Here is an 18,139-nt window from a genome sequence, read left to right as displayed (position 1 = left end):
GTGTAGTATCAAAAATATAGCTTATTTTATCAATGTATAATTTGTGTCACTATATACTAACAGCTAAGATATCAGTAATCACTTAATCCATCCAATATGTACATAATTGACAAAAATATGCTACCATTTCATATTCAAAGATTGCCGCGACGGAATAAACCCATTGCATATCGATTGCCTGAGATTTTATTTGTTTACCCTGTACCTGATAAATGTGATAAAATGAAACTAATCGACACTATCCAATGATAAAGAGCTTCTTATACAAAATGAGGGTTCAAGAAAATTTAATACATACTCGTCATTGGCTGGCGGCGAAGTAACTTGTACGCGTATGTTACTCCATTTTATTTTAAGAACCGTATATTATTTGCTCATGAAGTTAAGTTGGGTCAACGGTGAAATATTCGAATTTTTCATTTGACAAAAGGAATTCAGTGTGTAGGACGTTGTAGTTTAAACATTTTAAGTTCTAGTTTTTGTATTTAAGTTATAATCGGTAACAAGATGTTTTGGACAATGAATCGGCGTTGGAATAGGTTTAAAATAGCATTTTGTATTCGTATAATGTTTTTCGGTGTACCGCTAATGTTCTTTATTACAAATAACTTTAGTGCCACGACGAATGATTACTCTGGTAAGTTGTTTGACAAAAGAATTTACTAATATACCTATTCAAGTATCCATAAAAACGTGTGATAATTTGTAGCTGGTTTATCATTGGCAGCTTGGTTTTACCCACGGGAATATTAAAAAAAAAAAAAAATGTGTTATGCGCCAAATTTTATTTAGATCCGTTCAGCCGATAATGATTAACAAAATGTCACATAATAGTTGGTATAGTTCGTTTCACGTAGGATGGTGCAGGTGACAATTCGTTTCACTCTTAGAAGTTTGCCGCGATTCACGATAATAATACATATTATAAATGCCATACAGGCGACTGTCACCCTATCCATGCTATCTGAAAAACAATTTAGTAGTTTTATGAAAAATTAAAATTATTTATTTATTTTCCGAACATTTGGTTTTGTAAATACAAAAATACCTTTTAAAAAGATGAATGTCTGTTAAAGCTTTCTCAGTTGATTCTCAAGTTAATGTGTGATCAAGGGAAATGGGGCTATACTTATACTCGTAATTATAATATAATAATAAGTATTTACACATAACACTTATGTACCCATCCAGGTCAGGAGACAGTCAGATTTTCTTCCCGCCACCTACTTGGCCTAATCGATCAGGAGGATAAGAACTGTTCCCCTGCAGCAATTTTAGAATTCCCCTCCGATGGTCTGAACAAAACTCAGAGACAAAATGTGAGTTTTATTAATTTTACTTATTTTTTTAATTTATATTTTTTAAAAATGAAATTGACGGGAAGCCATTTCAATTTTCAGATCACCATTTAATTTGAATTACGACACTTGCAATCTGCAAACTTTGGTATTGCAATTTCACCAGATAATAACAAAAAAATACTAGCTGACGCCGCGCGGTTTTACCCGCGTGGTTCCTATTCCTGTTAGCGTACAGGGATAATATATAGCCTATAGCCTTCCTCGATAAATGGACTATCTAACACTGAAAGAATTTTTCAAATCGGACCAGTAGTTCCTGAGATTAGCGTGTTCAACAAACAAACTCTTCAGCTTTATAATATTTGTATAGATTTTACATGACTAAATCACTCGTATTTCATACTCTCAGGGCTACATACTGATACATTGCGTGCTGGCGATTTACTGCTTCCTCCTGCTCGGAATCATCTGCGAAGAATACTTCGTACCCGCAATTGAAATATTGTCTGAACGTGAGTGTCATTGCATAATTCACCTTATATAAACATAAGTGTCTTGGCTTATCATCAATTTCAAAATTGTATTTGCCTTATAAATAAATACATCTATCGCAATGTATATTTTGGTTGTGACTCAGAAAAGTTAATACCTATTGGGACCTAATATTAATACTATATACGTAGGTCGTAGGTACATACTATAAATATTAGTTAGGCCCAAATAAGACCATATTCAATGGTAAATCAGTTTAAGTTTTATCTTCTAATAATAAAATATTTAAAAACAACTATTGAAGATTTAGTTATTTCATTTTAATATTTCAAAGAATAAATAGAAGTAAAAAATAACATAATTTGTATAATTAAGACTCCTTGTATTCAAAATTGTAAATGTATAATGTAATTTTGAGTTTTTTCTTGTACGTACTTGTGTTCTACTAGGTGGTGGTACTATGTTATTTGCCAAATTTCGTAGTTCTAGGTCATCGATGTCCTAGAACTATGAAATTTGAGATCCTAAGAGTGTCTAAATAAGCGTTTTTGATGAATAAATAAATGAATGATCTTCTTTACTTAAACTTAAAAGTTTGATTTTTTCACAACTATAAGGGACATAGACTTGAGTATACGGTCAACATTATACTTTTACGCAGCTAACTCGTCTTGAACGATAGATAGATGGACAACAAAGTGATCTTTTAAGGGCCTATTTCTTCTTTTTGAAGTACGGAAAATAAGAATAAAATAAGTCTTCCAAAACGAAATTTCATCAGCTAGTCTCGTAATAAATCAAAGATATTTATGAGATCTTTTGACATTTTATGCTAAGTATTATAAGTAGATGCCTCATCTTTTTTGGTAACTTTTGTCATTGAACAATGGGTACAAACATTCATTGATACTATCAGTCCCTACACAAATCATTTACACGTGCCGTTTCTCTTCGTACGGTGTAAATAACTATGTATCTTGCGTGGCAACAATATTAAGAAATTATAGGTAGGTAACACATATTATAAGCCTTAATAAAAAGCATTAGTTTTGCAAACACGAAGCTCATCTTTAAATTGATAATTAAACTTTATTGTTACTTAGCAAACATTGACCTCTTATAATAAAAGGATGCACACTAGGTGGACCGAGGACATCAAGCGGGAGCCGGTGGATGCTGGCGGCTCTAAACTTTGTTTTTTTAAATATGACCAATTTTCCCATTCCCCTCCAACTAGTCAGGAAAGACTGTATTAGGTGTAGGTACGACAAACAGGGCGGGGATCGAACCACCACCCCTTCGGTAATGAGCTCTAACCGTTAAGCTATTGAGGCTTACAATTACATTATACGTCCATGCAAAAGGCTTATTTATGTTCAGCAGTGGATAGTGATGATGATAACGATAAATACTAGCTGACGTCTCGCGTTTTCACCCGCGTAGTTCCCGTTCCTGTGAGAACATAGAGGAAATGTATTGCCTATGACACTCACAAATAACGTAGCTTTCTAGTAGTAAATGAATTTTGAAAATCAGCTCATTTAATCCAGAGATTACCCCCTGCAATACCACAAACTTTACTTCTTCATAAAATTTGTATAGATTATAATAGATAAGGTTTATTTATTTAACTAAAAACGTTCATCTACTGGAGTTTACTAGTATTTGAATCTACGCCCTTTCGTATTTTCATCTGCCCTTATGCTGTTGAGTTTGAATGCAGATTGGTTACTAAGTATGATTGGAAAAGTGGTATTGAGAAGGATTCAATGGGCAACGCGGTCAGTGTCCTGTGGTATGCCTACTTTGTGGGTCATTTCCATGATATAGTGTTGCATATTCTATACTAATAATAAAATATATAATAAATTACCGCAAAGCATTAAGGATAAAGAAGACATTAATGAGTTTTTAACAACATTAAAAAAGATTTAGCTTGAAAAGTATATTATAAAATAAATAATTTTTGACTGAAATGAATGAATCCGCCTCTCTACTTATGTTAAGTTAATTTACTTATACGTTGTAGTTACAACACCCTTACAGGGTTCTTTTTGTAGTAATTATGACATTTTATATATGACATGTGTTAAATAAATATTATAATGAAAATGTAACTTAAATAAATAAATAAATAATATTAATAAAAAGAGGTAAAGTTTGTGAAGTTATAGGGCTGAATTCGTTTTTCGAAAATTACACCCTTACCGACAACATACACTAGATGTCCGGAGCGCTTCTATGCCAATAATATTTATTTAATCTAAATCTCATTAAATAAGCGGATAAAATCCATATTACCCACATTTAATAACATAGTACGGAAAATCGAATAAATATCTAGTATTGTAGATAATATCTAGTCCACAAATAAAATTGATATTGTAAAACTAGTACGAGTACATTTCATTTCATTTCATTACTTACAAAACAGATCATCCAAAAAAATGTTATTTTTTATTATTGTTTTGGTATTTTTTATATTCTTTTAAAAATTCTAACGATTTGCATATTGTATGCTAAGTGGTTTCATTTCATTTATGTTATTGAACCTATGAATATGTACCTAAGGAAAGTCACTGGCCTCTAAGAAGTAAAGACACGGGCTTACCTAGTCTTGGCGATATGTCATTGCCGGTAGGGTGATAAGGGTAACTAGCCACTAGCCGAACCTAGTAAGTAACTAGTAACTCTCACCAGCCAGACCTAGACTAATTAAGAAACCCTCAATGTGCCCAGCCGGTAATCGAACGCAGGACCTCCGTCTTGTAATTCCACCGCGCACACCATTGCGCCACGGAGGCATTTTTTTTTATTCTTTACTTAACTTTATGCATCATGTGGTTATCTTTAATTATATGTGTTTCAATACCCTAGTTAGTAAGGTTTTTAATTCTGTATACAATAATTTTGTTGGTGGTCCAAATAATATATAAATAAATAAAAACTAAAAGATGGAAGCTGGCTAACTTGTTAGGAGGAAGATGAAAATCCACACCCCTTTCGGTTTCTACACGGCATCGTACCGGAACGCTAAATCGCTTGGCGGTACATCTTTGCCGGTAGGGTGGTAACTAGCCACGGCCGAAACCTTCCACCAGCCAAAATTAAAATCAAAAAGAAATTAAACGAATATTTTTTTTATTGAGAAAGAATACAATAAGGAACTAGCTAACTTATCCTACTAACTATACAAATCATGCCCACGTGGAATGGTGGCAAGTAATTAAATAATGTAAATTCACAGGTTTGAAGATGCCAGCGGATATCGTCGGTGCAACGTTTATGGCCACAGCCAGCTCAAGTACAGAGCTCTTTATTAATTGTGTCGGCACGTTCATCACAGAGGGAGACTTAGGCGTGGGTGCCATTTTAGGTTCGGCAGTGTTCAACATTCTCGCAGTACCTGCACTCTGCACCCTTATTGCTGGAAAGGTAATCAAAATGAACTTATCTGTCAAGTAATCTCACATGCCTGCAGGCTTGACGTCCGATAAAACTGATCGTGTGTAGGTCGCGATAGGCATGATGTGATGATGCACATCACAACTAACACACGACCAGTTTTATCGGCTTTCAAGCAGTTAGCGCTTACATACATCTTAATAGGTCCACAACGAGAAACCAAACCAAGGAAAACAAGCTGAAATGGCAATGGGTGGGGCACATAGTTCAAAGAGCCGATGGACGTTGGGGTCCCAAAGTGCTGGAATGGCGACCCTGCACTAGTAAGCGCAATATTGGTCAACCCCCCACCAGTTGGACTGACGACATCAAGCGAGTCGCACGGATTCGCTGGATGCAGGTGGCTCAGTATCGTGATGTTTGGAAGTCCCTACAAAAGGTCTATGTCCTGCAGTGGATGTCGATCGGCTGATATGATGATGGCACTTATTTAGTTTATATACTCTGCACCCTTATTGCTGGAAAGGTAATCAAAATGAACTTGTCTGATGTCAGCCACTGACGATCAATTAATCTCACATGCCTGCAGCGCTAATGGCTTGATGTTTTTATAAAACTGATCGTGTCTTGGTCGCGATAGGCATGATGTCATGCACATACAACACGCGATCAGCTTTATCGGCTGTCAAGCCGTTAGCGCTTACATACACCTCAAAAACTCCACAACGAGAAACCAAACCAAGGAAAACAAACTGAAATGGCAATGGGCGGGGCACATAGTTCAAGATGCAGGTGGCTCAGTATCGTGATGTTTGGAAGTCCCTATAAAAGGTCTATGTCCTGCAGTGGACGTCCATCGGCTGATATGATGATGGCACTTATTTAGTTTTTATACTATTGCCACTGTTATTTCACATTGCAGGTGATAATTCTCGATTGGTGGTCAATATCCCGTGATTGTATGATGTACGCGGTCGCTGTCGTGGCTCTCATCTTGACTCTGCTTGACTCAAAAGTGTACTGGTACGAAGCCTTGCTGTTGATCCTGGCATACATTTGGTATATTGTTGGTAAGTATTGATATTTAAAAAAAAACATTTAAAAAAAATAATTTGTTTTTAGTATAAAAGTAAGTAAAATTAATTTAAATTCTATTTTTAGTTGTGCAGTGTGCACATTACTTATAAAACACAAATAAAAGGCTTTTTTTTATTTATTTATTATTATTTTGAAACTAATTTCACTCTTCTATTTTTTTTATATTTCTTAATCAAAATAATAATAGTTAACAATGAAGACAAATAAGCAATACATTTTGAAAGACTTCTGATTCAACAGTAAAGTAGAAAAAAGTCACTAAAATTTTTGGCAGTATAGCAATATGAAATATATGAAAAAAATCGCCAAAAAGTGTTGTTGAATTTATTGAAATTACTTTATTATTAAACAATAATTTCTCCAAATTGATTAATTGCAATAGTTGCATAATCATTAATGAATATTTTGTTCTTAGGCCCAAGGGCATCAGCATTATTTTATCATAGTGGAACAATTTCCTGACATAAAAGTGTGACTGAAGAGGAATTTTAATTAATTTTAACTTGTTTGTTGTAGCCATGGTATATGACGGGCTTCTTAGTAAAATGGCGAAAACATGCTGCATATTCGGCGACAGCTCTGAGGCAGCACCGTTACTTTATGACGGTAAGTAAATGTTTATTTGTTTAAATATCTTTATTACAACAAAAATATAAAAACATACTTAAAACTAATGATAGAATGCAGTGCAACAGGCGACCTTATCACTAATAGTGATCTCTTCCATGCTACCTAACATGAAGGAGTTTATAAACCAGAGTTTTTAATAATTGTTATAAGTCATAATTGTTATAATTGTTATAAGTCATAAATAATTATCATCTAATCTTTACATAAAAAAGCGAAATCTCACGCATCACGAAATAGCAAAAGTCGCTTGACGTACGAAGATGAATTTGGCAGTTTAGTAGACGTCCGCTTAGAACGGATTTGCGAGAGGGGTGGATTAAAAAGATCTAAGGATGGACGAAGTCGCGGGCCTCCATTATTAATTTATAAGCCTATTTTAACAGCCTACTAAAGCGCTAGGCCTGCAACATAGAAAAGAGGACAAATGAGGGAGATAAATTCTTACTGTAGTATATTTTTAATTTTATATGCTTACACTCTGAACGTCAAAGGAATTTATTGTTTCATAATTGAATTGTTAACCCTATATGAGTAAAAATCGGTGTTTAGCTTACAACAAACTAGCAAACCCGGTCAAGCTTCGCTTTGACTTAAAGCCTACCCTACCCTGCACTACCTCTACTCTATAGTATGCGCGTTATCATCTGAGTCGTCCGGTCATAAAAGTCAAAAAAGATAGGAATGTGCAGCGCGCCTACCTGCGCACCCTAATTATCGATAAACGGCTACCTGCGCACGTGCTAATGATGAGTCAATAATGATTTGGACGATTCTGATTGGTCGGTTTCTAATGTAATTGCATTGCGTATTTTTTTTGCTATAAATGTGTTTACTGCAATTAAATAAATACATTCATGTGTTACTCGTTGCGCACTATGGATACTTTATTTTCTAACGTTGATCTGAAGAAATTACATGGCGATATTAGCCCTCAAGCTCGAACACTGATTCACAACGTATTCCTGTTTCTCAATGAATTGAAAAGTGATCCGAATAAAGTGGCTTCTCTAAATTTCAACAAACCACGTGAAATGGCCGCATTTGTTTGTGGTGTGAGCAGAGCGACAGTGGACCGAATCAAGACGGAAGTATCACAATCAGGCAGTACCTGTATACCAAGAACAAATTTTAAGAAACCACAAACCGTCACTAATATTGACGATTTTGATAAAAGTGTGTTGAAGCGAACTGTAGCTTCATTTTATGAGAATGGAGAGTATCCATCCGTGGCGAAAATTTTAGAAAAATTCCGTGAACAATTACCCGATTTTAAATGCGGCAACACTTCAATGAGAATACTACTGAAGGAGGTTGGGTTCCAGTATAAGAAAAATAGCGAAGGACGTAAATATTTAATGGAAAGAACTGATATTGTTTGTGCTAGAATGGACTTTTTAAGGAAATTGGATTTACTTAGAAGAACTAACGATCAGCGACCACGTTTCTATCTAGACGAAACATGGATTAATCAAAACCATGCAAGAAAGAGGATGTGGCTTGGAAGCAACGATGAAGGAGGTTTCAAGAATCAGCCTGTGGGAAAAGGCCAAAGATTAATAGTTTGCCATGCGGGTTCTGCAAGGACTGGCTTCGTTCCAGATGCGAAGCTAATATTTAAAGCGGTGAAATCAAAGGATGCTGATTACCACACAGAAATGGATGGCGAAACATATATGGCATGGTTTTCCGAATTCCTGAATCTACTTGAAGAGCCCTCAGTTATAATTGTCGATAACGCAAGCTATCATTCGATACAGTTGGAAAAGATACCCACAAGAAACACGAGGAAAGCTGAAATTCAAGAATGGTTGACAAAGAAAAAGATTCCATATTCCAGCAACGAAATTATTGAAGAATTAATAAGAAAAGTAAAAGCCAGTAACCCGCAGAAGGTCTACGCTTTAGACCATCTGGCAAATGAACGAGGTCATGAAGTAATAAGGCTCCCTCCATATCACTGTCAATATAACCCAATAGAATTAATTTGGGCACAAGTAAAGGGAGAAGTTGCGAAGAATAATAATACCTTCAAGATAGCAGATGTCGAAAATCACCTCCACCGAGCCATAGAAAATGTCACACGAGAAGACTGGGCCAAATGTGTTAGGCATGCCGAAGAACTTCAAAACAAAGATTTACAAAAAGCTCTAATTAGAGATCACGCGCCGCTTATAATAAATTTGGCAGAAGACGAAGATTCTGATGATGAAGACTCAGATGAAGATTAATTTTATTTAGTTAATAATTATATAATATGAAATATGTATTATATTAAATCAAATATTGTTAATTTTTTTAATTTTGTGAACAAGATACGATAATAAACTTTACTTATCGATAATATGTCTTTCATTGTTACACCCTTCACTAGACGGCTCCATAAGACCCATAAGTGCAAGCGAGATAGATATAGAGAAATGATTTATGGCCCTAAGACTCAGTTGTTAACGCGCGTACTATAGCGATACGTGGACCTAAAACTATGAAATTTGGCAAATAATGTTGATTAAAACCACAAATGCAAGAAATAATCTGAAAATTATACATTTTGTAATTAAATTAAAAAAAAACAGAGGTCTATATTTTGGAAATTTAAATTGAAGTAAAGATTTTTTATTGCTGTGGGTATTTTGTTATATTTGGCTCTTCCGTAGGTAGTTATCTTTTTACCATAGTTTCACCATTTTACCATAATATTTTTCAGTTAACGGTAATGATACAGCACAATCACCGCAACGCACTTACTGGGAACAAAAAATAAATATCAATGAACGGGGCAAACATGAATCCTCTGAGTCTGGTGACTATGGTACGTACTAATACCGACTATTATACCGATATATATTGTGAAAAAGGGAACTTCCGCTATAAATATATACCATATTATATATTTATAGCGGAAATTCCCTTTTTCACATTTCCCGCAAGAAAAAAAACGTGTATTTTTCGGGATAATATGTTAAGCCTTTAAGATGTTCCATAACCTCCTCTATCGTTCAGTGAAAGTCCCATTAAGATCGCTCCAGCCGTTCTAGAGGTTTAGAAAATTTAAAAAGTTTGATTAAGTATTAGTGTCGTGTGTCGTGTTTAAAGCTCTAGAAGAAACACGGCTATTTTTAAATCACTGACAAAAACTACAATTCTATTTATTACCCGACTTCAAAAAAAGGAGGAGTTAATCAATACGACGCGTATGTTATTTTTTTAATTGTGTTACCTCATAACTTTATCATTTACTAACCAATTTTGAACATTCTTTTTCGTTTGAAAGAGTATACTTCCAGAATAGTTCCATTCATTTTCATGTAAATGTAATTTTATGTTAAAATCAAAATGTTATGTTCTTTACAAAGAAATTGCAAAGAGTTTAATCGACACCTCCCGTGACCAGAAGGCTGGCCTATATTTAGGCCAAAGAATTAGTATTGCCATCCAACGTGGCAATACTGCCAGCCTTTTGGCACTTTACCTATGATCGTCGATTCGGACGAATTCTACCTGACGCCTGAGCCTTTAGATAAAATTTAAATTTAGTATATTAATGAACTTTATCTTTAATTTTTTAGATTATTTAAGCTTGTCACAACCAAACCCGATTTGGAGCTGGCCAAATAAAACGACATCGATCTTCCAGAAACTGTACTGGTTAGTAAGCTGGCCCATACGCATAATGCTTTGGTGTACAATCCCAGACTGCAAAAAATATTACCGCATTTACCCCGTATCCTTAATGATGTGCATAATGTGGATCGCTGGAGTATCGTATCTAGTGGCATGGATTATCACAATTATAGGTTGGTACACTTTTCTATCTGATTTGTGTATATAGACTACAAGCCTGTGAAATGAACCAATGTGAATAACGCTTAGAAGGCTGTTACTATATCAGAAAATAACTTTAAACACTATGCCATAATTTCTGAGCGGTACAATGGTGACTATCGGTTCATTTCACATGTAATTTTTGTTCAATTGCTTGTAGTCTAATATAGTCCAGGATCCAGGGAGCAATTTTACAATTGATTACCATTATTTTAATTTTCCGTGACTAGTTTCATCTCGATGAGATGCTCAACTTTTATATTTACGTAATTTTCACAAAAATTCTTGATTCTGGTGGCAAACAGAATTTTTGGTTGCTAACAAAATCTGAGCATAGGAACCAGATAACGTACCACGCAATTTGTAATGTGGCTGAATCTAGCATCAAGATGAAGTACGGAAAATTAACTTGATAATAATCAATTGTCAAAATGCTCCACGGATACTGGAGTAATTTTCCCAGGAACAAAACATATCTAACTTTGAGCATGTGAATTGTGATTTATTTATTTATTTATTAAGCTTGCTAGCGACTTTTACATATTTTTACACATACAAAAAAATCAACTTATGAACTAACATGCTTAGCGTATGCAATATCGTACTAAAGTAAACATTGCTTGCAAAACCACTTTCATCCAATAATGTTACAAAACAAAATACTAAAACTTAATTATAAATCTAATGTATCCTAATTAAAACCAAAAATATCTAAAACTATATAATCAAAAATTAAAAGAAAAGGCTAAACAATAAATAGTAAAAAAACAAGGTAACTAATAAAACAAGTCAGTCATACTTGGCTAACCAGGTTACTGATGATTAACCTCCGAAATGTGTTTGGCGAATTTAAATTGACCACCAGTGAACCACTAAGCTTATTATACTGTTTACATAGCCGAGGGAAGATAGAGTTGGCGCCGAAAACAAATGTCCCGACATACGTGATACTCATATAGTAAAATGACTAGCGATTTTTACCCTTATTTTTAATTTATAAATTAAGTTTGGTTTTAATAAATTAGTAGAATTCATGTGTATCGGAAAGTATTATTTGTTACTTCTATTGACTTAAATAAAAGAAGAGGTTCTCAATTCGACACGTATATCTTTTTTTTCTTTTTTTTGTTTGTTATAACTTCGTCATATATAAATCAATTTTTAAAATATTTTTTTGTTTAAAGAAGTTAATTTTCACGAAAATCGGTTCAGTAATTTTGTGTTTAACTGAAATAAGTAAACGAATTTGCTAATACTGTGGCGTTTACGATCACTTTGCTAGGACACACTAAAACAAAAAAAAAACTTTTTAACAAAATATTTAATCGACTTCAAACCGATCAATAGAAAAGTCACACTCGTACGATATTATTTTAACTTGGTTAAATTTTTTTGGTAAAAGATTTCATTTTAATTCAAATATTCTAGCGCAAAAATGCAGCCAGTATTGTTGCCACCATTCCACGTGGGCATGATTTGTATAGTTATTAGGACAAGTTAGCTTAAGTTCCTTATTGTAATATTCTACCCATTGTGAAATGTAACTGTTTTAGGTGATACACTTGACATTCCTGACAGCATCACTGGGCTTATCATAGTAGCAGCGGGCGCGAGCATACCAGAAGCTGTGTCAAGTGTTTTGGTTACGATTAAAGGTAAAATACAATATACCAACTAACTATGGACCTCATAAAACAGCTCAGAGTCACACAGCGAGCGATGGAACGAGCTATCCTCGAAGTATCTCTACGTGATCGAATCAGAAGTCACCGACATACTCGTAGTACTATCTGATGGATCGTGATGTTTGGAAGTCCCTACAAAAGGCCTATGTCCTGCAGTGGACGTCCATCGGCTGGTATGATGATAATGACGATGACTGCATTAAATGATTTCCATCCTTACATTGCAATTGAAATGGAAAATCGTGAATTTCTTCTTCACCACACAAAATAGTTTTACTATTTCTGTTTCTATTGTTATCGTACAAAATAATTTCCATCGGTCCACTATTATTGAAGTGAATAATGCTGGTCCTATGTTTTTATTACTAAGGTTTACTTTTCATGGTTTAGGTCATGGTACGATGGGTGTTAGTAACACCATAGGATCAAATACTTTTGACATCCTGCTGTGTCTTGGGCTGCCGTGGTTTGTGAAGTCTGCGTTCTTTCCATCGGATCCCAACAATCACTGGGTGAGTAATGAGTACTTATTCACAGTGTAATTAGGCAACCTATGTGCAATGTGATAGTGAGAGCCTAGATAGCCCAGTGGATATGAGCTCAGACTCCGATTCCGGAGGGCGTAGGTTTGAATCCGGTCCGTGGCATGCAACTTCAACTTTTCAGTTATGGACATTTCAAGAAATTAAATATCACGTGTCTTAAACGTTGAAGGAAAAACATCGTGAGGAAACCAGCATACCTGAGAATTTTCATCTAAATCTCTACGTATCGTATGTGAAGACTGCCAATCCGCATTGGTGGGCTATTGGCTTAATCCCCTCTCATTCTGAGAGGAGACTCGTGCTCAGCAGTTAGCCGAATAATAAGTTGATAATGACCATTATGTGCAATGTGTCAATGTGAATATTTTCTGTCATTTATTACTTAGCCCTAATAAATAACAGATGAGGGTATATATTTCTTTTGCCGGATCTCGTACTAGTAGTAGAATATACACAAACTATTTCGTTGGTCCTATGTTCGAGTCCTGGGTCAGGTTAGATACTCTTAATACTGAGCTATTTGGAAAATTGAGGATTTTACTGAGAAAGAATACAATAAGGATTTTACCTACCTATTTTTTTATTTTACCCACCTATTTTTTTATTTTACCTATTCGTAGTTTATTAGTTTTTGGTAGTTGTATACAGTTTCTATAGAAGGTCCTTAGGTCTTAAATCTTCTAAGTATAAAAAATATTTTTTTAATTTAAAAATTCATGTGCCCAGTCTCCAGCTATAAAGGTTTTTTTTTATTCTTTACATGGTAAGTGATGATGCAGTCTAAGATGGAAGCGGGCTAACATGTTAATAGGAGGATGAAAATCCACACGCTTTTCGGTTTCTACACGATATCGTACCGGAACGCTAAATCGCTTGGCGGTACGTCTTTGTCGGTAGGGTGGTAACTAGCCACGGCCGAAGCCTCCCACCAGCCAGACCTCACTAGTGGGTTGCAAAGAAGCTACGACTGTCATCCGGCGACTTGGGATTAGATTTTTCTCGATAATATGCCAAAAAACATAACTCTACTATCACATCCATATAACGTCCGTGTGGCGCAGTAATCAGTGATCCTGTTTTCTGCACCCACGGCCGTGGGCTCGATTCCCACAACTGGACATGTGGGATGAGCAATGGGTGTTTTCCAATGTCTGGGTGTATTTATACATTATATAATTAAGTATTAATATGTAGTTAATAATTAGATTTATATCATAAAATCCGCTATCTTAGTACCCATAACACAGACTATATTTACTTTGGGACTAAGTAGATGTGTGTATTGTGTAAGTGAATTAAAAAAAAAAGAAATTTGTTTATGAATTTCATGTTTTGTTTACAGGTGGCGATCAACTCGAACGGTCTTTCTTATAGCGCAATATTTATCCTATCAACATTAATGGCATTTTATATTTCTCTATACTTAAACAAATTCCAGCTGGACTGGAAAGTTGCTATAGCATTTCTATTCATTTATGCATCATTTAATGCAATGGCTGCAATTATTGAGCTTAATATGTTTTTCCCAGTTAATTTGCCCATTTGTCCACATTAAAGAACTAGGGATTTATGATGTCTTATATAAAGATAGGTAGTTAAGGGACTCAGCGCACTAGGCGTCGACGACCAGTCTTGAAGTTTTAGTCGGCCTCCGTGGCGCAGTGGTATGCGCGGTGGATTTATAAAACGGAGGTCCTGGGTTCGATCCCCGGCTGGGCCGATTGAGGTTTTCTTAATTGATCCAGGTCTGGCTGGTGGGAGGCTTTTGGCTAGTTACCATCCTACCGACAAAGACGTACCGCCAAGCGATTTAGCGTTCCGGTACGATGTCGTGTAGAAACCGAAAGGAGTGTGGATTTTCATCCTCCTCCTAACAAGTTAGCCCGCTTCCGTCTTAAACTGCATCACCACTTACCATCAGGTGAGATTGTAGTCAAGGGCTAACTTGTAAAGAATAAAAAAATTAAAAAAAAAGGAGTCGAGTTTCTGTAGTTCTAACTCTGCCGGCACAATATCTGACCGCAATACCCTGAGCTGGCTGAGTGCGACGTTCAATAAATTACGGTTTTTCAGTTGACTAGTCGTTGCGATCACTGGTTGTGATCGTGACCACGTAGTGCGCTAGGTACCTTAAGATAATATCTACTTCTAACATTGACTTGTGTAGTTCTATAATAACAACAACAACAATTGTAACAAATTCAATTATTTACATTGAAATTATTTTATAAAGCTTTCATTGGATGGGAGGGGGCATAATCCATACTGATACCAAAAATGTTTATTTTTTGTTGTTTGTCTGTTCATCCATATATCACACACAGATACACACCCACACAAGCATACACACACACACAACTATATATTATTTAAAATGTACAAATTAAAGAACAAAAGTAAATGTAAACAGATTGTCCATTAACTACGGAAAATAAATAGATACATAACTATTAAACAAATGTATACCTAATAATGAAAAAAATCACGTATATATATATATATATATATATATATATATATATAATTATATAATTTGTAACAGCTTCTTTTCTGTACTGATTTAATAATTTTCTTTGACAATTTTCTCTTTAAATTAACTATTGCTTAATAATTTTCTATTGTTTTTCATTTACTACTAACAATGTTTAGTACAGCGTATATATTTCAACGTCTTCTTGTTTGTATTATTATCCTGTGGTAGTGTCTCACGAGTCTGATGAACTGTTATTTCGTACTAACTCAGAAGCATGACATAACCTAATATTTCAATTACAATAAATTTTATTAATAAATCTGAATAATAATGCCACTGTAAGGCGTACTTACCAAATGCTGAAACAAAAACACCACACACACAATTATTCATTAATTAAAAATAGAATATAACCTTCTGAATAACATTCAGCGCAGCGCATTCTGTGCAAAACGACTGACATCCTGCAGGGGCACCCTTGGGGGTTTACTCAGCCGCTGAGTGTCAAATTCTCAAACAAATAGAGGTGAAACTCTCGCCGAATGTTTCCCTGGGGGTGTCCCTACAACGTCTATGAATTCCACTGTAAGTCGTATTAGACGAGACTAAAGTCTCATTTGGAGGACATAGACCAAACAGAGACCAAACAGAGATCCGCTAGTGATGTCTGGGCTATTGTGTAACGATATTTTTATAACTCGCAAGTGCGAGTTTTGAATTCACCTCTATCTCTCTCTGTTTAACACGATACTATAGAATGAGAAAGATAGCGGTGAATTCGAGACTCGCACATGCGAGTTATACAATACATCGTTAGAGAATAGCCGTACTGTCGTCCTTTTCTAAACTAGATTTTTTATTTCAACTCATTCAGTGGTTCCGGCATGGTGCGTGACCGACAAAAAAAACATGCAATTTTTGGATTCAGTGTTGATTATGCAAAAATGTAAAACATCATACTATTTTTAGTGCCATATATACAATGTTAATAAAAATTCAATATGTCTTTAATTTATTATTTAAGGTACAGTATTGGAACTTTCACAATTAATTATTTATATTTAATTCATTATTGTTACAACTAATTATTATTTAATTTAAATATTTTTAAGGATAAAATACTTTTATATTATATCAAATTTTTTTTTATATTTTATGTTAGGTTTTAGTGCCATATACACAATGTTAATAAAAAAATCGATATTCCTTAATTAATTATTAATTAATTATTAAGGTACAGTATTGGAACTTTCACAATTAATTCTTTATATTTAATTCATTATTATTACAATTAATTATTAACATTTAATTTAAATATATTTAGGGATCATAAATTATATCAAAGTTATTTAATTTTTTATATTTTATGGTAGGTATTTGTAAATTACTAATTTTCAAGGTATTTTATAAAATGACTTTTGAATGCAGATTTTGCCGAGTACTAGAAACTTTTCTGAGCAAGTGCGATGAAAAAATATTTTCAAGTCTTCAGGGCCTGTAGCCATGCAGCAATAAAAAATTACAGATCAGTCGTTAACATGACCACGTAAACTGTCGATAATAAATGTTATTCCAATAGGTACATTTATCAATTTTCAAAACGTTAGAAAGACGTTAAGTTTGTTGAATGACTCGATAACTCGACATGCCACATGGCTACACACCCAGGTGTTTTCGGCATTAGCCAATTATTCTGACTTAACTTAGGACGCGTTTGCTCGATCTAGCTGTATGTATGATGTGTATAACTTATGAATTATGAAGTCATTTGTATGAATATTGTGTTAAGTAAGTCGACTAAATATAATAAAAATTGGATTTTCAAATAAACAAATTATGTGTTTTATTTATGATGTGGGGTATTAATCAGTACTTTTTGTGAATTAAGAGCGCGCAGCGCGTCGTTACGATATGGATAAAATTCGAAGCGCAAACGAGACGCCAAATTATGACTTTCACGTGAGTGAAAAGCACGGAGCGATTGACGCGCGACGTAAATTTTATGACGTGAGCGCCAAAACCATTTTTACCTAATTGCAAGTAAATTAAACAACATAACGAAAAACAAAATGGCCATTTTCAAGATATACACCTAATTTTCTATACAAAACAAAAATTTAAGAAAATAAGCTTGCTTTTCCTGAGATTGAAAGCAAAATGTGAGCAAAACATGTATTTTTCAAAAAAATAAACTATCGAGAAAAGTTTTACAAATTGTGTATTTTGTATAGTCATAACGAAGCTAACACTTTGAAATATCATTCACCTAAATATCAGGCTCCTAACTTTTAAAGAATCTGAGATCCAAAACCATTTGTAACCACCAAATTACATATTGCACACTCTTAAATGAGGGTTAGAGTGCTAATTTAATCGGAACACTACACTTCGTGTGACCTGACTCGCACTTGGCCTGTTTAATTTTATAGATAACAATATTTAATTACAAAACAATAGGTTCTTTCTATGAAGTAAGTGTTTTTATAACGATCATTCTAGATTCAGCAGAGCAGAGCAGTGATAGCCTAGTGGATATGACCTCTGCCTCGGATTCCGGATGGTGTGGGTTCGACTCCGGTCCGGGGCATGCACCTCCAACTTTTCAGTTGTATGCATTTTATGAAATTAAATATCACGTATTTCAAACGGTGAAGGAAAATCATCGTGAGGAAACCTGCATATCAGATA

The 18,139-nt window shown here is 34.6% G+C and overlaps 1 protein-coding gene across 1 annotated transcript; it reads left to right on the top strand.

The window, feature by feature from the left end:
* Window positions 1-298: 298 nt before the first annotated feature.
* Window positions 299-17,285, top strand: LOC112055105 (sodium/potassium/calcium exchanger 4-like). The gene is made up of 11 exons (XM_052890562.1): window positions 299-637; window positions 1,192-1,319; window positions 1,711-1,813; window positions 5,041-5,228; window positions 6,121-6,268; window positions 6,813-6,902; window positions 9,631-9,735; window positions 10,493-10,720; window positions 12,302-12,403; window positions 12,824-12,945; window positions 14,321-17,285. Exons 1-11 carry the CDS (start codon window positions 508-510, stop codon window positions 14,531-14,533), a joined length of 1,557 nt encoding a protein of 518 aa, XP_052746522.1. The 5' UTR covers window positions 299-507; the 3' UTR covers window positions 14,534-17,285.
* The last annotated feature ends 854 nt before the right edge of the window (window positions 17,286-18,139 follow it).

The sequence above is a fragment of the Bicyclus anynana genome, chromosome Z (genome assembly GCF_947172395.1).
Source record: "Bicyclus anynana chromosome Z, ilBicAnyn1.1, whole genome shotgun sequence".
Lineage (NCBI taxonomy): Eukaryota > Metazoa > Arthropoda > Insecta > Lepidoptera > Nymphalidae > Bicyclus > Bicyclus anynana.
This window is presented reverse-complemented; position numbering and strand designations above follow the sequence as displayed.